Raw genomic sequence first — 20,873 nt, 5'->3', positions numbered from 1 at the left:
CCAGCAATCCAGGCATGCGCCCTGACAGGAATTGAACCATGATCTCCTGGATCATAGGTTGATGCTCAACCGCTGAGCCATGCTGGCTGGGCCCCAATGTGGTTTTAATTTGCATCTCTCTGATGATTAACAATGTGAGCATTTTTTCATATGTCTCTTAGCCATCTGTATGTCTTTGGAGAAGTGTCTTTTTAGGTCTTTCACCCATTTTATAATTGCATTGTTTATCTTCCTCTTGTTGAACTGTATGAGTTCTTTGTGTATTTTGGAAATTAACCCCTTATCAGATGAATCATTGGCAAATATGTTCTCCCAAACCATGGGTTCCCTTTGCATTTTGAGGATAGTTTCTCTTGCTGTGCAGAAGCTTTTTAGTTTGATGCAGTCCCATTTGTTTATTTTCTCCTTTGTTTCTCTTGCCCTAGGACATGTATCAGAGAAAATTTCACTACATGAGGTGTCTGTGATTTTACTGCCTACATTTTCTTCTAAGTTTTTTATGGTTTCATGACTTACATTTAAGTCTTTTATCCATTTTGAATTTATTCTTTTGTATGGTGTAAGTTGGTGGTCTAGTTTCACTTACTTGCATGTATTTGACCAGTTTTCCCAGCACCATTTATTGACTGCCTTTACTCCGTTATATGCTCTTGCCTCCTTTGTCAAATATTAATTGACCATAATGGCGTGGGTCAATTTCTGGGATCTCTTATTCTGTTCTGTTTATCTATATACCTGTTCTTGTGCCAGTACCAGGCTGTTTTGATTACAATGGCTTTCTAGTACAGTTTGATATCTGGTATAGTGATCCCTCCAACTCTCTTCTTCTTTCCCAAGATTGCTATGGATATTTGGTGTCTTTTTTGGTTCCATATAAATTTTTGGAATATTTGTTCTAGTTTTGTGAAATTTGCTGTTGGTATTTTAATAGGAATTACGTTAAATCTATAGATTTCTTTGGGTTGTATGGACATTTTGATCATAGTAATTCCTTCAATCCATGAACATTCTTCCACTTGTCTGTATCTTCCTCTATTTCTTTTTTCAGTGTCCTGTAGTTTTCTGAGTACAGGTCTTTTACCTCCTTGGTTAAGTTTATTCCTAGGTATCTTATTTTTTTAGTTGCAATATAAATGGGATAGTTTTTTAGTATCTCTTTCTAAGAGTTCATTATTGGTGTATAAAAAAGCCATCGATTTTGAGATGTTAATTTTGTATCCTGCTACCTTGCCGAATTCATTATTAAATCTAGTAATACTTTGGTGGAGTCTTTAGGGTTTTCCATGTACAATATCATGTCATCTGAAAATAATGACATTTTTAATTCCTCCTTTCCAATTTGGATGCCTTTTATATTTTCTTGTCTGATCACTGTGGCAAGGGCTTCCAATACTATGTTGAATAAGAGTGGTGAAAGCAGACAACCCTGTCTTGTTTCTGTTTTTTAAGGGAAATGGTTTTAGTTTTTGCCCATTAAGTATGATGTTGGCTGTAGATTTGTCATATATGACCTGTATTATGTTGAGGTATGTTCCCTCTATTCCCACTTTCCTGAGAGTTTTTATCAAAAGTGGGTGCTAGATTTTGTTGAATGCTTTTTCTGCATCTATTGATATGATAATATGATTTTTGTCCATTTTGTTTATGTGATGTATCAATTTATTGATTTTCAAATATTATACCAGTCTTGCATCCCTGGAATAAATCCCACTTTGTCATGGTGTATGATCTTTTTAATATATTGCTGGATCTGATTTGCTATTATTTTGTTGAGAATTTTAGTATCTGTGCTCATCAGGGATATTGGAATGTACGTTTCTTTCTTTGTATTGTCTTTATCTGGTTTTGGGATTAGGATAATGCTGGCCTCATAAGATACACAGGCATAAAAGGAAAAGGAGGCATTAAATAAGTACCTATGAATAATAACCTTAAACATAAATGGATTAAACACTCCAATCAAAAGACATAGGGTAGCAGAATGGATAAAAAAACTTGTCCCATATATATGTTGTCTACAAGAGACCCACCTCACAACAAAAGATTCACACAGGCTGAAAGTAAAGGAGTGGAAAAAAATATTCTATTCAGATGGAAACAAAAAAGAAGCTGGGATAGCAATACTTATTTCTGACCAAACAGACTTCAAAATAAAGACCATAACAAGAGACAAAGAAGTCACTATATAACACTAAAGGGATTGATCCAGCAGGAGGATATAACCATTATAAACATATTTACACCCAATATATAAGCACCTAAATATATTTAAAAAATTCTTGGTAGACTTTAAGGATGAGTTTGACAGCAATATATTCATAGTAGGGGACTTACTATCATCACTTACCACACTGTCATCAATGGTTAGATCTCCCAGACAAAAAAGACCTTAAATGACACACTAGATCTCATGGATTTAATTGACATTTATAGAACATTTCAACCCAGAGCTGCAGAATACACATTCTTCTCAAGTGCACATGGAACATTCTCAAAGATAGACCATGTTAGGACACAAAACAAGTCTCTACACGTTCAAAATCGAAATCTTAATCAAGCATCTTCTCAGATCACAATGGCATGAAACTAGAAATCAACCACTATTAAAAAACTAAAAAACATTCAAACACATGGAGGCTAAATAGCATGTTATTCAACAATGAATGGGTTACCAATGAGATCAAGGAAGAAATCAAAGAATTCCTGGAAAAAAACAAAGATGAACAAACAACAACCAAAAATCTATGGGACACAGTGAAAGCAGCCCTGAAAGGAAAATTCATAGCAGTACAGACTTACCTCAAGAAGCAAGAAAAAGCTCTACTAAACTATCTAACACTACAACTAAAAGAATTAGAATGAGAACATCAAGAAAAGCCCAGATAAACTAGAAGGAAGGAAATAATAAAGATTAGAGCAGAAATTAATGATATAGAGGCTAACAAAAAATACAAAAGATCAATGAAACCAAGAGCTTGTTTTCTGAAAAGATAAATAAGATTGATGCACCTTAGCCAGACTCACCAAGAAACAGAGAGGACCCAAATAAATAAAAGCAGAAATAAAAGAGGCGATATAACAACTACCACCACAGAGATACAAAGAATCATAAGAAAATACTGTGTGTAACTATATGCCAACAAACTGGACAACCTGGGAGAAATGGACAAATTCCTATAAACATACAATATTCCAAAACTGAATCAGAAAGAATCAGAAAACAACTAATGAAACTGAAGCAGTAATCAAAATAGTCCCAGCAGACAAAAGTCCAGGACCAGATTCATTTATAGGCGAGTTTTACCAAACATTCAAAGAACTAACACCTATTCTCCTCAGACTATTCCAGAAAATTCAAGAGGAGGGAAAACTCCCAAACTTTTTTTTAGTGTTTTTGTTCTAATTTATATTTCTTTGATTATTCATAAGCATACATTTTTCCTGTATGTTTATTGATTAGTTACATTTTATACATTTTCTGTTCATATTTCTCATCAATTTGTATGAGTTTCTTATATTAGTATGATATTAACATTTCATTTTATTTACTGCATTTATTTTCTTCCAGTTGTTTGTTTTCTTGTAAATTTTAAGTTTACATTGACTATCAATATGTTCTTGTATGTCCAGACATCATTTTTTTAATTGTATCTAGTCTAGAAAGTTCTTTCCCTATCTGCCTACCCCTCCCCCAGTAATTTCATTTTTATTAAAATCTTTTTTTCTTAGAGTTTTATCTTTTCACGTTTACCTTTATAAAATGTGCACATATAATTTATTATAGTGTTTACTATGAGATAATTTTAGGAAAATTTTTGCTAAATAGTAATGTCTGTTTTTCTACCTTTTGGAGAAACATTTGGCTTACACAGTGCATTCCAGGTTCAAGATAACCTTCAAAAAGTGAAGCTTTCCCAGGGTTTATGCAAGAGAGGGAACATATAAAGTCTCCTTATCTCCCTTAACAATGGATTGCAGTGACATTCCATAAGGTAGTTGGGTGTTCGTAACTCACCTAACTCAGTAAAAGCAGTAGTCACAGTATCACCATGTCAGTCTTGCTGAAATATAAAAATAAATATCAAAGCTGGAAATGGAAATAGTTTGCCATTTGGGATTAATAACTCATTACTTATTAATGAAATTTCTGATATGATCAAAGAGTTGGTGGAAGTGAAACTCTGTCTGTGTATTTGGTAAGAAGGACAATATTTCTAATCAAGAAATGAATAGGGCCCTAAACAGGTGGCTCAGTTGGTTGGTGTGTCTTCCCATATACCAAAAGGTGATGGGTTCGATTCCTGGTCAGGGCACATACCTAGGTGGGGCTTTGATCCCCAGAGGGGGCGCATACAGGAGGCAACCAATAGGTAGTTCTATCTGTCTATCATCTATATCTATCTATCATCTATCTATCATCTATCTATCATCTATCTATCATCTATCTATCTATCTATCTATCTATCTATCTATCTATCTATCTATCTATCTATCTATCATCATCTATCTATCTATCATCTATCTATCTATCATCTACCTACCTACCTACCTATCATCAATCATCTATCTATATATCTTCTTTATCTTCCTTCCTCTCTCTCCGAAATCAATAAAAAAATTGGTTGAGGATTTAAAATAAGAAAAAAATTAAAAGGGGTTATTTTATTATATAATTCAGAAGTTTTGTGAGTATCGTACTCTATCAGTTAAGTGAATGGGAATAAGTATGGATATCTTCCTGTTGTTGTACAGATCGAGAATGAGTTAGATTCTGCTCGTTCTGAAACAGAACTCCTCAGGAGTCAGATGACAAATGAGAGAATCTCCATGCAGAATCTAGAAGCTTTGCTGGTGGCCAATCGGGACAAAGAATATCAGTCTCAGATAGCACTTCAAGAAAAAGAATCTGAAATTCAGCTTCTTAAAGAACACCTATGTCTGGCAGAAAATAAAATGTGAGTTTCTTAGCGATATAATAACAAAGTCTTATTCCTTAAATTTCTGATACTTTATAGGTTAGTAGAATTTTAAAGCTGGAATTCATATAATTTAAGCGTCTATAATTGGTCATCAATTAAATTGACGACCAGAAATACTGTGATTACAATTTAGTATTTCTATTATGTTTAGCTAAATTGATCTAAATTTAAGTTTAACCATCTCTGTTGTTTGTTTCCAATATAGCTTTGGGTATAATAGGATGTCTAATCTAAAATATTACCTTTAGGAATATTATAACCAGAGTAGGAAGAAAAAAAACGCACTTCTGAAACCAGAATTTTTCTATTTATGGACCACCTGGTATTGCTCCCTAATCTTTCCATTTGTCACACAGTATTTTCTCATGTACCTATAATTGTACATCCTAGGTACCTGGAAGAACTCCTGCATTCGCAGACTACTGGAAACTTCCCTTAGAGCACTGACTGTGGCTGCTTCTTTTAGAATCCCCAGCAGCGCATTCCATGACCCTGGCTTGGAGGGTGGGGAGAAATACCTGCCTGGATAGTGACTGTTCTATTGTTAAACTTGGTCGCTTCTCACAAAATCACATGGGGACCCCTAACTTCTGTTCTTACCTGTCTCATCTGTAACAGTTTTTCATCCAGCCTCTACTCTGCCCTCCTGTCTGAGCTTGGCACCTGGGGAAGGATGGGAATCATGATCTCAAGAATCAGCCACTCACAGGAGCCCCTGACTAAGCAAAGTCTGCAAATCCAAAGCCAGTTCCTTCAGCAACTGTTTTCAGGTTATGGAGCTGTCACTGAGTCATTCTTTTTAGTCACTGCAGCTGGGCTGTGATACCTTCAACTGGTTTTGCAAGATCCCTTTCTCAATCTGGCAGGTGGAAATCTGTCTTAGTGAAGTAAGGTGGGGGCCAAAACCCCCACCTTAAAGGCGCCATTCTGTTTTAGACTGGCTGATAAGTACTATCCCTTAAACTGGTCAACAGGCTCGACTTTTGTGTTCCTAGCCTCTAAGGTTAGGTTTCAGCAGTCTATAATGCGTCCTGGAAGCCAGCAAAGAGGGTAGAGTGTTCTGGACAATCAGCATTCACCTCATTACCTTCCCTGTGACAGTGTGCCTTGCTGCAGGGGTTTTGTGGCATGATTTAGCCCTAAACAAGGTCCTGTTAAATTGAAGAGAGTGTGCAGTATATCAAATTCAATTATGAGTATACATAAAGGACTTGGCTGATGTCATATATAACAGACCATATTAATCCCGGTGCTAGTGAATTCCAGTTTTGATTATTTGGTTATACCATTACTTAGTGGATAATACTTCAGAGTACTTGTATAAAAATAATTTGCAGTAGATAGGGAATACAGATAGATAATAGATCATATTACTCCATGTAAACCCAGGGAAACTGACATGGAGAAGGTATAACTAGTTGAATTTGGCTGGCACACCTTAAGCTTTTCAAGTAGGCTACATTGTACATTTACTGCATCTAAAATTGGCATATACATCCATAAAGCTCACAATTTGGCTTGGCTCCAGAGGAGAAAACCTTGTCAACATTGTTTAGTGTACCCTAGGAGTCCTAGACTTTTTAAAGTTTAATCAGCTGTCGCTCTTACATTCTTTGACACAGGGCCATCCAGAGTAGAGATGTGGCCCAGTTCAGGAACGTCGTAACGCAACTGGAAGCTGATTTAGACATTACCAAAAGACAGCTAGGGACCGAGCGCTTTGAAAGGTAGGTTGGTCTCTCTGCAGCATTTAGCCTGGGAAGCGTTGTTTCTTAGGTAACAACAGGTTTGGGTTATTGCATGATGCCTAGGTTTTCGAGTTTGCATGGAACTTCAGTTTTACCACAGTATTAATAAGGCCACTGGATATAAAGTTTAAAACTTATATTTTAAACTTTTTGCTTTAGGGAGAGAGCTGTGCAAGAGCTTCGCCGCCAGAATTACTCAAGTAATACTTATCATTTGAGTTCTACAATAAAGCCAAATATAAAATGTCATTCACCAGAACGAGCTCACCATCGATCACCTGACCGAGGCCTGGATCGATCACTAGAAGAGTGAGTGGTTTAAGGATCCATTCTGTGGGGACCATATAGCAATATATACAGTGACTGTTTGAGGGTGGAAGGAGGCTCAGTAACAGACTATCATTAATAGTCCTATTTAAACATGATTAGTTATGTTCACATAAAAATAAAGTATTTTGATAACTAGTTTTATATAAATATTCTAAAGTGAAAGATCTCTTATCTGATTACATGATTATATTTTTAAAATCTAATTTTCTTTTTATTCTACATCAATTTTTATTAATTTTAATTAAATTAATTTAATGAATTTAACTTTAATAAAATATTGGTTAATATTTATAGCACCAAAAAATACATACGCTATAGAAAAGTAATAAGCTAATTTTTCAGAAGCAAAATTTTAGATATATTCCCGTATGTCACAAATTTATAACAACATTTTTATTTGGAAATAATTTCAAATTTACAAGCAGTAACAAAAATAAAAAATAATATAATGGACATCTGTGTACCATTTACCCATACTCTCTATTGTTAAAATTTTACCCCATTTGCTTGTTATGTGTTTGAAACAATACATGTACTGTATCACACACTCGCACCCTTGCACATGTTCCCTCTCTTTCTCTGCACACACATTTTTACAAAATAACCAATAATTCCAGTTCCAACCCATCCTCATGGACTTCTCCCTTGCCTTCTTCCATTCTGTATTAATATGTCCTTTTTTCTACAGTGGGAACCCTGGCTCAACATCAGCACATAGTAGTTACTCATTTGCTCAATCCCAGAATTAATCAAAAATGCTTCAAAATTTCTCACCTATGTCACTATAATATCTTTTTTTTTTTTTTTAAATCCTCACCCAAGGATAGTCTTTCCATTGCTTTTCAGAGAGGGAGAGAGAAAAAGAGAAAGAGAAAGAAAGAGAGAAATATCAGTTTGAAAGAGACACATGGATTGGTTGCCTCCCACATGTACCCCAGCCAGGGATCAAGCCTGCAACTGAGGTATGTGCCCTGGGCCAGAATCAAACCCGTGACCCTTCAGGTCCCAGGCAGATGCTCTAACCACTGAGCCAAACTGGCTATGACTAGGCTAACTTTTTTTTTTTTTAAGTCTGTTATAATTATTCATAACATTTTGGTTTTTGTTTATCCTACTTAATGAGGATGATAAATTATTACATCTGGAATAAAGGTATATTTTTAAGAATTTTAGTCTTTTCACATAAGTTTTTTGTTTTTATTTGCTTTGTACTTTTTTTTTCCTAATTCAAAATATTACAGACGTCCTGTTTTCTCCCCATTGACCCCTTCCACCCTCCCCTTCCCCACTCTCTCACCACACTATTGTCGGTGTTCTTAGTTTATGCATATATGCATATAAATTCTTAGGTTAATCTCTCCCTACACACTCACCCACCCACCCCACCTTCCCACTGAGATTCGTCAGTCTGATCCATGCTTCCATGTCACTGAATCTATTTTGCTCATCAGTTTATTAAGTTCCTTAGATTCCACATATAAGTGAGATCACGTGATGTTTGTCTTTCTCTGCCTGGCTTATTTCACTTAGTATAATATTCTCCAGGTCTATCCATTCTGTCCCAAAGGGTACAAGGTCCTTCTTCTTTATAGCTGCATAGTATTCCATGATGTAAATGTCCCACAGCTTTTTTATCCACTCATCTACTGATGGGCACTTGGGCTGTTTTCACATCTTAGCTATTGTAAATAGTGCTGCTATGTTCATAGGGGTGCATATATTCTTTCTGATTTGTGTTTTGGGATTCTTAGGATATATTCCTAGAAGTGGGATCACTGGGTCAAAAAGCAGTTCCATTTTTAATTTTTTGAGAAACCTCCATAGTGTTTTCGATTGTGGCTGCACCAGTTTGCATTCCCACCAGCAGTGTACGAGGGTTCCCCTTTCTTCACATCCTCTCCAGTCATTTGTTGATTTGGTGATTTGTTGATGGTAGCCATTCTGACAGGTGTGAAGTGATACCTCAATGTGGTTTTAATTTGCATCTCTCTGATGATTAGCGATGTTGAACATTTTTTCATATGTCTCTTGGACAACTGTATGTCCTCTTTGGAGAAATGTCTATTCAGGTCCTTTGCCCATTTTTTAATTGGATTCTTTGTTTTCCTCTTATTGAATTGTATGAGTTCTTTGTACACTTTGGAGATTAGCCCCTTATCAGATAGATCTTTGGCAAATATATTGTCCCATACCATGGGTTTCCTTTGTATTTTGAGGCTGATTTCTTTTGCTGTGCAGAAGCTTTTTAGTTTGATGTAGTCCCATTTGTTTATTTTTTCTTTTGCTTCCCTTGCCCTAGGAGATGTATCAGTGAAAATTCCACTCCGTGAGATGTCTGTGACTTTACTGCCTATGTTTTCTTCCAGGATTTTTATAGTTTGGCAACTTAAATTTAAGTCTTTTATCCATTTTGAATTTATTCCTGTGTATGGTGTAAGTTGGTGGTCTAGTTTCATTTTTTTTTGCATGTATCTGTCCAATTTTCCCAGCACCATTTATTGAAGAGACTGTCTTTACTCCATTGTATACATTTGCCTTGTCAAATATTAATTGAGTGTAATGGCTTGGATCAGTTTCTGGGTTCTCTGTTTTATTTATTTATATGACTATTCTTGTGCCAGTACCAGCCTGTTTTGATTTCCATGGCTTTATAGTATAACTTGATATCTGGTATTATGATACCTCCAACTTTGTTCTTCTTTCTCCAGAATGCTGTGGCTCTTCAGGGTCTTTTATGGTTCTGTGTACATTTTTGGAGTATATTCTCTAGATCTGTGAAATATGCCATTGGTATTTTAATAGGGATTGCATTGAATCAATAGATTGCTTTGGGTATTATGGACATTTTAATAATGTTAATTCTACCAATCAATGAACATGGTATATTCTTCCACTTGTTTATATCTTCCTCTATCTCTTTTTACAGCATCCTCTAGTTTTCCAAGTACAGGTCTTTTACTCCTTGGTTAAGTTTCTTCCTAAGTATCTTAATTTTTTTGTTGCTGGCAAGTGGGATTGTTTTTTAGTTTCTCTTTTTGAAAATTCATTATTGGTGTATAAAAATGCCATCAATTACTGGCTGTTAATTTTGTATACTGCTCCATTGCTGAATTCATTTATTAAATCTAATAGTTTTTTGGTGGATTTTAGAGTTTTCTTTGTACAATATCATGTCACCTGCAAATAATGACAGTTTAAGTTCCTCCTTTCCAATTTGGATGCCTTCTACGTTTTCTTCTTGTCTGATTGCTGTGGCTAGGACTTCCAATACCATGTTGAATAAGAGTGGTGAAAGAGGACATCCCGGTCTTGTTCCTTTTCTGAGCGGAAATGGTTTTAATTGTTCCCCATTGAGTAAGATGTTGGCTGTAGGTTTGTCATATATGGCTTTTATTATGTTGAGGTATGATCCCTCTCTTCCTCTTTGCTGAGAGTTTTTATCAAAAATGAGTGTTGGATTTTGTCAAGTGCTTTTTCTGCATTTATTGATATGATCACAATTTTTCAATTTGTTTATGTGGTATATCACATTTATTGATTTGCAAATATTGTACCAGCCTTGCATCCCTGGAATAATTTCCACTTGGGCATGGTGTATGATCTTTCTAATGTGTTGCTGGATCCAGTTTGCTAATATTTTTGTTGATTTTAGCATCTATGTTCATTAGGAATATTGGTAATTTTCTTTCTTTATAATATCTTTATCTGGTTTTGGAATTAGTCTAATGCTGGCCTTGTAAAATTTGCTGGTGAGTCTGTCTTTCCTCCTTTTGAACGTTTTAGAATATTTTATGGAGTATAGGTGTTAAGTCTTTTTTTAATGTTTTATGAAATTCACCTATGAAGCCATCTGGACTAGGGCTTTTGTTTGCTGGGTTATTATTATTATTATTATTATTATTATTATTATTGCTTCAATTGCATTAGGTGTAATCAGTCTATTAAGATTGTCTGATTCCTTCTGATTCAGTTTTTGAAGATTGTATGTTTTTAGGAATAGATCCACTTCATCCAGTTGTCCAATTTGTTGGCATATAGTTGTTCTTACCATTTTCTTACTAGTTTTTTGTATTTCTTTGGTGTCAGTTGTTAATTCTCTTTCATTTCTGATTTTATTTGGGTCCTTTTTTTTTCTTGATGAGTCTGGTTAAGTTTCGTCAATCATTTCAAAGAATCAGCACTTGGTTTCATTGATCTTTTGGGGTTGTTTTTTATGACTATTTTTAAATTTCTATTCTTTATTCCTTTCCTCACTTTGGGCTTTGTTTGTTGTTCTTTTTCAAGTTCCTTTAAGTGTAAAGTTAGATTATTTGAGATGTTTCTTGTTTCTTGAGATTGGCATGTAACCCTGTGAATTTCCCATGCTTTTTCTCCTCCTTCGGGCACCTCTCTAATACAGATGTTGATATACCTTGTGTTGTCCCAAAGATCCCTTAAACTAGCCTCATTTAAAAAAAAAAAATTGATGCTATAATTGGGTGTTTTCTCCTACCTTGTCTTCTAAATTACTGATTTGGTATTCTGCTTTATCCAACATATTGTTTATTCCTTCTAGTGTATTATTTATTTCAGATATCATACTATTTGTTTGCAACTGGTTCTATTTTATGCTTTGTCTATTTTTATGCTTGCTATCTCTTTGTTAAAGTTATCACTAAGTTCCATGAACATCATTGTAACAATTTTTTTTAACTCTTTATCTGGTAAATTGCTTGCTTCCATTTCATTTAGCTCTTTTTTTGGAGGTTTCTCCTGTTCTTTCATTTGGGGTTTGTTTCTTGAGCTCCCCATTTTGTCTGCCTTTTTGTGTTTGTTTCTATATATTAGGAAGATCTGCTATGTCTTCCAGTCTTGGTAGGATGGTCTTATGTAGTAGGTGTCAGTCTTCTTGATCACCTGAGCTGGGTCCCTTGTGTGTGTTATGTGAGCCCTCTCATCATAATTGAGTTTGCTGTTGGCCTGTTCATGTGTGTTTGACCCTCAAGGTTGCTGACTATATTGATCCTTACCACAGTGTACAAGCTGCTGTGCAAGTGCTAACCACATGAAGCAGAATTTGCCTCAGCAGGGTATGGTGCCTGCTGAGATCTCCCTTTAGATATGCCGCTTGTTAAGCCAATTGGATCCTGCTCTGATGTCTGAAGCTGGCCACTGGGCCTGTCTATTCTGATGCCTTTTGTGAAGTACCCTGGTGCAGGTCAATGTCAGATGCTGCCTGCGACCTGCCCTGAGCAACCTGTTTGGAGTTACAAAGCAATCCATAGCTTGTGGCTAACTCTGCTGGGCCTTGGTGTATGTGGGATGGACGAATATGTCCACCAAGTCTGGTTTCCGCCAGCACCTAGCCTGAGGGCAGGTTAGCAAATGGTGCAAGGTACCTGGAGATTCACCTCTGCCTACTTTCACCTGCTAGTTGCGTCTTAGGTTCAGTCACTGAAAGAGCCTCTGTTGGTACTCAAGTTGCATGAGGTGGGTCTCAGTGAGTCACCAGGTAGGGGCAAATGGTGTTCACCAGATTGATACAGGTTGAAACTCATGCCATTGCTGGGTCTGAGGCTACTCAGCAAATGTTCCTGGGTATATCAAGTGTAGCTACTTCCTGCCAAGTGCCTGTAGACCTTTGTGGGGGCATGGAGTTTCATGGAGTTGTCAGGATGAGGACAGATTTTATCAGACCCAAACAGACCAAGATTGGCTGTTTGAAGGGAGGGCTCTGCATCGGTTTGGCATGTGAGGGAAGATATGGCCCTTTCCTAGTACCACACAACTCAGTCTGTCCTAGATTCTGCCCAGACCTTCTCAGCAGGGCCAAGCCACCTGGAGCACGGTGGAGGAGAGGGGCACTGGGAGCCCAGAGGATGAGGCTAGTGTATCTCCTATGGAAGGAGGCACTAGTCAGGTTCATAGGAAAGGGGGGGAAGGGGATGGCCCTGTGCCAGAGACACACAGCTGAGTCCGAGTCAGCTCAGAACTCTATACGCTGGCCCAGAGAGATGACTCCTCAGCAGGGCATGAGCTCTGTGGGGTGAGGCAATAGGGAATAAAGATGTTGGGGCTATTGTGTCCCCCCAGGCTGATACCATGAGGAGGGAAGTGCTCCTCCCAAGAAAGACAGCATCTGCAGTGTGAGAATGGGACTCAGCACTGAAATCCTGGTGACTGTCCCTTCAGCTCTCTCCCCAGAGCCATAAACCCCAGTTTCTTCTCATGGAACTCTAATCTGCTTCACCCTCCCTCCCGGGAACTCAGGGTGGGAGGCTGTGAACAACATTTTGTGTGTTGGCCCTTTAAGAGTGTGCCTGGATCTCTCCTGTCCTTCCCTGGAGGACAGAATCCCCGCTGATTTTCACAGCCAGATATTATGTGGGCTCCTCTTCTGGCTCTGGTGCTCTGAGCTGGGGAGCTTGGCTTGGGATTGAGACCATCTGCAGCTGAGCTATCCCTCCGGAACCTCAGCCACCGACCGTGGGAATGGGGCCAGCCCTTTTCATGTCTCTACCCTTTCTACCTATCTTGATGAGGCTTCTTCTGTAAATCCTTGTTTATAAGACTTCTGTTCACCTAGTCTTCAGTTGGTTATGCAGGTTGATTGTCCTATATTTAATTGTAATTCCAGTTCTGTCCTCAGAGGAGGTGAGTATAACTTCCACCTACTCGGCTACCATCTTGGATCTCCTTACTTAACTTGCTGTTAGTTTTAAATGGTATCCTTGGATGGTCACCTATTATCTAGAAAACAGTAAGTGTACTTAATCTGCTTTCCTCCAACATTGGTTTGTTTCTTGTTCCTACAGTTTTGCCTTTTCCAGGATGTCATATAAATGGAGTCATATATGTAGCCTCTAGTGGTTGACTTTCAGTCAGCAGCATATTTTTGAGATTTTTCCCAGGTTGTCGTATGCATCAGATATTGTTGCATATCCCTTTTAACCGCTGAAAAGTATTCTATCGCATGGATGTACCAGTTTGTTTTATTTTCCTTTTTATTTGGAAAGAATTATTGTGTTACTGGTAGATGCAAAAAATAGAGTTCCCCATCTCCTTCCCCCAGTTTACCAATGGCAACATTTTACAGTCCAGGAAATAGACATTCGTACAATGTTAACATAGGCCTCATTCACTTTTCATGAGTTTTTGCATGCTCTCATTTGTGTGTATGTGTAGTTTTTTTTTAATACACCACCCGTAATTCACCACCACAATCAAGACACTGAATTGTTCTGTCAGCACCAAGAAACTCACTCCCTCGTGATACCCTTTTATTGTCTAAGCACTCCCCCAGCAAACACTAATTTCTTCTCCATCTTTGTAATTCTATCATTTTGAGAATGTTATATAAATGGAATAATAAACACTATTTTACTTTTTGATATTGACTTTTTTTCATTTAACAGTGTTCATTGAAGTTGTATCTAATAATAGTCCATTGAAGTTGTATCTAATAATAGTCCATTGAAGTTGTATCTAATAATAGTCCATTCCTTTTTATTATTGAATATTATTCCAAGATATGGATGTATCAGAGTTGTCAACACTGGGCAAAAAAAATACATTGTATCTGTTTTTCTTCACAGAAGCTGGGTAAAAATCTTAAGTATTACTGAAGTATTGTTAGAATATGTTTTTATACATGGTGAAATCATTGAATTAAAAATATTAATCTGCACATTTTTCTCTCTCTCTCATAGGAATCTTTGCTATAGAGATTTCTGACATGCAAAGCGATTCTTCACATCCTTGGGAAAGGTCAAAATGTCACACTGATTTTTTTTTGCTATATGATTGCATTTATCTTTTGAATTAATCTCTGTTCTCATGTGCCATATTGCAGTGGCCGGAGATGACTTATAAAAACAAAAGTGCATGTGGCTCTTTCTATCCATACAGTAATAGTGAGTGTAAAATCTGCTTACTTCACTATTGAACGCTGTCATGTTACCTATCCGGAGTAAATAAAGAAGCTTATAAAAAGGGAAAAGTGTTTTTTACAAAACTGATTTTCTTTCCTTTCTTGGTATCTCAAATAATTGGTTGGTTAAATTTTTTCTTTGTGATTTATGCTTTCTTGGCTGGAGAAGTTGTCCCAAAATAGGCACAGTTTAGTGATACTGGCCTGGGTTCCATTATGCCATTTTGGAACCAACCTGACATAAATTCCAGGCCATAATCTGACTTTCAAAGCAGGAGATAGTAGGAGTGTGTCAGGATTTTTAAACCCATAGCATTGTACCACTGATTAACATACATTTTCTACAATTGTGTTTACCCCTACTATTTTTAGAAAGGTAGGTGATGCTTTATCTGTCAAGAATGTAAGATTTTTAAAAATTTGTATTTTTAATAAGTTTTCTTTAAAACATTAAAGTACTGCAATCAACTTAATTGCCATTTTATTTTTTATTTCTTTGCCTGTGGCAACTGTTTGTTATATGGAGCAAGAAGTCCAGTGACATTTCCTTATTTCCCCTAAAATCTCCTAAATCTCTTACCTTTTCTGTCCATTGGCTTTGAATTAAGAGCCTGAACACTACTGCATTTTACTGATATTAGCTATTTGTATTCTTGCCATTTTAATAAAAAAAATAAGTTTATCATTCATAGTATTTATAGGATGTAGACAGTTTCTCATTTTATACAGTCACTATTCAGTATGACTACAGTAATGTAGGATAGCGCCCTCATTTGGGTCTTGTTTAATTATTAGCACTCTGATATTTTACCATAAGGCCATGCTACATTCTCACTTGAGTTTGATTTTTTAAAACCTTGAGGTTTATTCATCTAGTTCAAGACATTCATTACAGATTGGTTTAAAAATTGAATTATTTAAAATATGTCCTTTTATAAACATTTTAGGCAATAATATACAAAAAATTGTTCATGCTAATATTAAATAATTTATTAATAAATATGCAAAATTAACCTTTGGTAGGTGAGGCAGTGACCTAAGCACTAGGTCATAACAACATTAATTTAAGCTACCCACCTCCTAGATGAGCTGACAAGGAGGTGAGTGTCACCTGTCCAGATGTGCCCCCAGTCAGGGCCACAGCTACAGCTGCCTGCAGCCCAGCAAGCAGTGGGGCTGGAGCCTGTACTCCCTAAGCCCCACCACGGAGGACCGGGCTTATGTCCCTGTGAGGAGAGAGGGAAGTGTGCGCACACTCGGTGCCAATGTTCTGGGTTCTGTACTTTGTGAGGGAATCCTGGGAGGCTCCCCAGGCTCCTTTCCTTATTCGCAGCGGCCAGGAACTCAGAAGTGGAAACTGTTTAGCTGAGTATCCCAGCTGCTTCCCTTTTGCAACTCCCCATCTCCTTCGCGGAAGCTTGCTCACTGCTAAAGCTCGGTCCTGGGGGTTTAGGGTGTGGCTCACAGCCTAGCAGGGCTCCAGGCCGCTGCTAAGCTAAGGACTCCCCAGACTTCCACTTCCCTTCGTCTCTACACCCCCTCCATCCCTGCAATGTGGGACTGCTACTGGGAGAGGCGGCTTGGCAATTTCCCCTTTTCTAGCAGCTACTGAGCCCCAGGCCTGTAGGCTTAGGGTGCGTGGCTGGGATCTCGTGGGTCATGTGGCTGGGGGCCAGAAGGGACAGCAGGCACCAGCTAGCTGCAGGGTCTCCAGAGCCATTCCCTTGGCAAACACACACATTGCTAGGAGGCGGGAGCTGCAGCTGCACTGGAGCTGCTCTAGTCTGGTCCTGCCATCTTCCCTGGCAACCAGGTTGCTAGGGCGTGAAGCTGCAGCCCCGGCCTGCTGCAAGAAGTAGCAGCTGTTTCAGTAATTTTGCCTCATGCAAACACAGCTGTCTGTTAATGCTTCTTTTACAGATACAACTAGAGAAATGATTCAAATGTACAGGTGCTCAGAGAAATGAAAGGATTTTATTAACTAATCTTGAAGACTGACCCAATGTTTATTAATATCCCCCCCAAATTTTACTAACACCCCCCAAAAAAGCTAACAGAATTTAACTCCAGGGCTCTGATGTTAAATCTCTGTTCAACCAGGTCAACAGGAAATGTTCTCTCCCCTTCTAGGGAAGACTGTCTCACTTTGCTAGGCCTCCTGAAGGCCCAAGACTACTTGAAATATAAGGGACAAAGGAACAGGTTACTAGCCCAGCTACTAAAGGCCAGAGTTTTCCTACCCAAGACAGTAAAGGGTGGAAACCTCCAGTAAGGTCAGAGGCCCTCAGAATCTCTTGTGTGGAGTTAAGTAAATTCAACTATCAGGGTTGGGAAAACACATCTAAGCAAAACTGTGTTGCCACTTTTTGTCACTTGGAGAAGAGTCTCTGGCTCCAGCATGGGAGGGGACTTCGGACTGTGGACTAATTCCAAGGCTGGCATAGGCAGGATGGCCATGGGATACCTCGGTAGCTAAGACGTAACAGACCACCCCGGATTTTGGTTTGTGACTGGCTAGGAAGCACTGAGGATGCTCATTTTCACTCAGCTACCAGAATCTCCCTCCAAGAGAATGAAAAGGTTTTAGGTTTTTCTCCCCACAGACAATAGGTGGTACAACCTCCATTCACAGTGCCTCAAGAGACTCTTTTCAGGTGCCTACTTGCCAACTGGCAAAAAACTAACTCTGAGTTTTTTTCAAGAAAAGGGCTGTCTTGCCCTGGACAGTTTTGCTCAGTGGTTAGAGTACTGGCCAGCAGACCAAAGGGTCGAAGGCTCAATTCCAGGTCAAGGACACATACATCAGTTGCAGTTTTGATCTCCAGCCCTGGTCGTGGCATGTGAGGGAGGCAACCAATTGATGTATCTTTCTCACATTGAGGTATCTCTTTCTCTCTCCTCCTCCCTCCCTTCCACTCTCTCTAAAAATCAATGGAAAAACATCCTCAGGTGAGGATTTAAAAAAAAAAAAAAAAAGGAGGGGGGGCTGTCTTGAAAGTGCTAATACCTGATCTTCAAGAACTTTTTATCTAGACCATCTTTTAGAATGCAGATTTCTGGAAGAGGCTGTCTAAGCCAATCAATTTAACTTAGTTCACCTGTATAGTAACTTTCTAAATCAGTGAGTTTTATTATATAATAACTATCTCCATGGAAGTATGTCTCTTAAAATGTAAATGTGTTTGCCCATCAAGAAGCATATGTTTCTAAAAGTTATGGGATGTGTTTGCCAATCTAGGGAATGCTAAGTGCCTACTTTTAGCTGTCTCATACAGTTAAAGTTTGGTTCTTTTTCACTCTGTTAAAGGGACAAGTTTTCTCCTTACCTGATTCTTTTTCACTCTGTTAAAGGGACAAGTTTTCTCCTTACCTGATCCCTCTAGAATTTGGCAGTTCTTAATGAGTGAGTCATAGTAATACATTCCTTCACACAAATTCAATAAATCCAGTCTTCACTTGTGGTCTTATTAACTAAGACTTTTACTGGAATGCCATGTCTAAGAGAGACATGCCTGGACTCTGGATGTCACCAGAAAGCCTTAAGGAACTGAGATTGACTTTCAAAGCCAATAAAAGCCTGATACCTTACTTGGTCACGTGGTTCATGGTAGTCTTTCCAGGTAAGGAACAAGAATTGCTTTCCTAAAAGATGGCAAGGAAGGAACCTCAAGACATTTTGGGGGACATCAAGGACTTGGGGAATTTACCCAAACCTACAGGTATTGTAGGCAAAGCCTGATGGCAACTGTGGCTTGACTTCCTTGCTCTGAGGGGCTGACTAGAACTCAGTCTAAAGATTCCTTGTGAATATTCCATCAAAGCAAATTTGAAAGAACCTGTGTGATCAATTTGACCAATTTCCATTCTTGTGTTTATGCAAATAATCAGGGAAAATTAAAACTGGACTTAATACAGTCTCTTTGAAAAATGAGGGTAATTTTAGGGAGAAAAATTGTGTTTCAGTGGAAATCACCGTGCCAAACTGTGGATATTGGACTCCAGTGCAGTTAACTGTCTTCAAAGTTTTGTTTTCTAACACTGTGTCTGTGTATGCCATACAGACCTCAGCACCTAATGACATCACCAGAGATGTTCAAACTACAAAGAAAATCTGTAAGACTGTCAGTTCAGAGGATCTATCAATCAGATACTGCTGACTTTCATTCCAGCGAAAGCCTGGCACCTGAAAGCCTTCTTCACTGGTTTATGATTTGCTGTGTTCATGAACCTTTGTGTTTTGTGTTCTTCCTTCTGTTTTCATAGAATGTATACCTATGACCTTATTTACCTGGTTGCTTATTTACACAATATAGTCCTCACTGTAGAAGCCATCTGCATCACCATCTCCTGAAATAAGACTCAACAGTTTAGCTGAACTGACTTGTCAGGACTAGATGATTGAGTCGGTGAAGTATGAAATGGTATATCAGTTTCATATGAAATTGCTTTCCCTTTTCTCCCCAAACAGTTAAGGTCGAAAAGGCTCACAGTTCTTTATATGGGAAATCTTAGAATATTCCTCTTAGTCTAATTTGAGTTATGCATGGTGGCAGAAGGGCTTCAAACAGGTGTGCCACATTCCTCCAGGGAAGCCACTCCTCCAATACTGTAAAGTTAGTCCTTCCCTTTAACACATAGGTTTTTACCTCTCACCAGACCTTTAGTTACTATAAGTTTCCTCATTTGAATTGTGCCTTTTAACTTTCTTGTCAAATTTGTCATGTCTAGAATACAACAAGAATGCCAGCTTGTCCAATGCATCATCCTTTGGACATCATCTGTGCCACCTTCCACGGACAGCAGACTGACCTGGACTTTGCAAAATCCCTCTTCCCTGCATGAAGACTCTCCTTCCCCTTTTTGCTCCTTTCTTCCTTGGACAGATAGGGAGAACCTCTGAGCTTTGGGATAGGCAGGACTATGCCCCTCTGACAGCACGAAGCAGTTCCAGAAGATGGAGACCTTCACCCATTTACCTTTGTAAGATTACAAAAGGCTCATGTTCTCTGAGGTGGGGTTGTTAACGTTTTAACTAGCTAGTTAATATTAATAGGAAGGAGCAAAGGGAAGGTCAGACATTGTAAGCCTGGTCATCTTGGCACCTTCACCAGGAAGCTGCAATTTCACACTCCCCAGGGAACCACCCGTCCATTCCCTGCAGATCACTGGAGGGAGGGGAAAGATGGGCACATCTGCATGAAGTCAGGGTGTCATAGGGAAGACGCTTACTGTCAATCAAGCCTGAGGAACAAAGATCACTGGCTAGGGGCTGAAGCCAATGCAAGCCTGCAAAATCCTGAAGAACTGCTGCTAGTTATAACCCCAAGACAAAGAGTTACTGCTCTCATTCCTCTTGTGTCCTCGCACGCGCTTGCTCTGTGACCCACACTAGCCCTAGAACGGCACCCTTTGTGCAGTGGACTGCAGCTAGAAACACAAGCTAAGCTAGCCAGACGCTGGACTAGAACTGAATATGGAGCAAAGACTTGGGGCAGTGGCTTTGATCTTAGCCCTGCTGAAGACAAAATGGGACTTCTTCCATGGTGAAGTGAAGGGAGATAAGACCTTGAAAGGGAACTCCCTTAATGTTACATCATCAGTAAAGCTTTCCACAATACTTCATCCTCCTGCAGGGGGCTTCAGGAAATTCTTATTCCCGTGGCACCCCAAGAGCTCCACATCCACCAGTAGCAGGTAGGGACACTGAGAGCACCCCACCGATAACAGGACCTCTGACTTCTTTATCTAAAATAGCAACACTCAATTTTTTAGAATCTAGCTATACTTACAAAGTATAAGTCTCTTCACATGTGAGATTGCTTTTGAAATGCACAGTAGAATACAAAATAAAGCTAATCTGAGAACAGCTTTAAAAAACCTAGTTCTCTTTTTGTGGAAAAGACAGGG

At 38.5% G+C, this 20,873-nt stretch overlaps 1 protein-coding gene across 7 annotated transcripts in view; it reads left to right on the top strand.

The window, feature by feature from the left end:
• LOC308566070 (testis-specific gene 10 protein-like) overlaps window positions 1–15,437 on the top strand; it is a gene marked incomplete at its 3' end in the record, with an annotated part of 103,253 nt that extends 87,816 nt beyond the window's left edge. For 6 of the 7 annotated variants that reach the window (XM_081156015.1, XM_081156016.1, XM_081156018.1 and 3 more), the window contains 4 exons: window positions 4,753–4,955; window positions 6,602–6,706; window positions 6,887–7,036; window positions 14,746–15,437. In XM_081156015.1, coding sequence (XP_081012141.1) covers window positions 4,753–4,955; window positions 6,602–6,706; window positions 6,887–7,036; window positions 14,746–14,770 — 483 coding nt within the window. Of the gene's footprint in view, window positions 1–4,752; window positions 4,956–6,601; window positions 6,707–6,886; window positions 7,041–14,745 lie in introns of those variants that run through there. The other variant, XM_081156020.1, reaches the window with a different exon arrangement.
• Window positions 15,438–20,873: the final 5,436 nt, after the last annotated feature.

This window comes from Miniopterus schreibersii, assembly GCF_964146895.1.
Source record: "Miniopterus schreibersii genome assembly, chromosome: 13".
In the NCBI taxonomy this organism is placed as follows: domain Eukaryota; kingdom Metazoa; phylum Chordata; class Mammalia; order Chiroptera; family Miniopteridae; genus Miniopterus; species Miniopterus schreibersii.
This window is presented reverse-complemented; position numbering and strand designations above follow the sequence as displayed.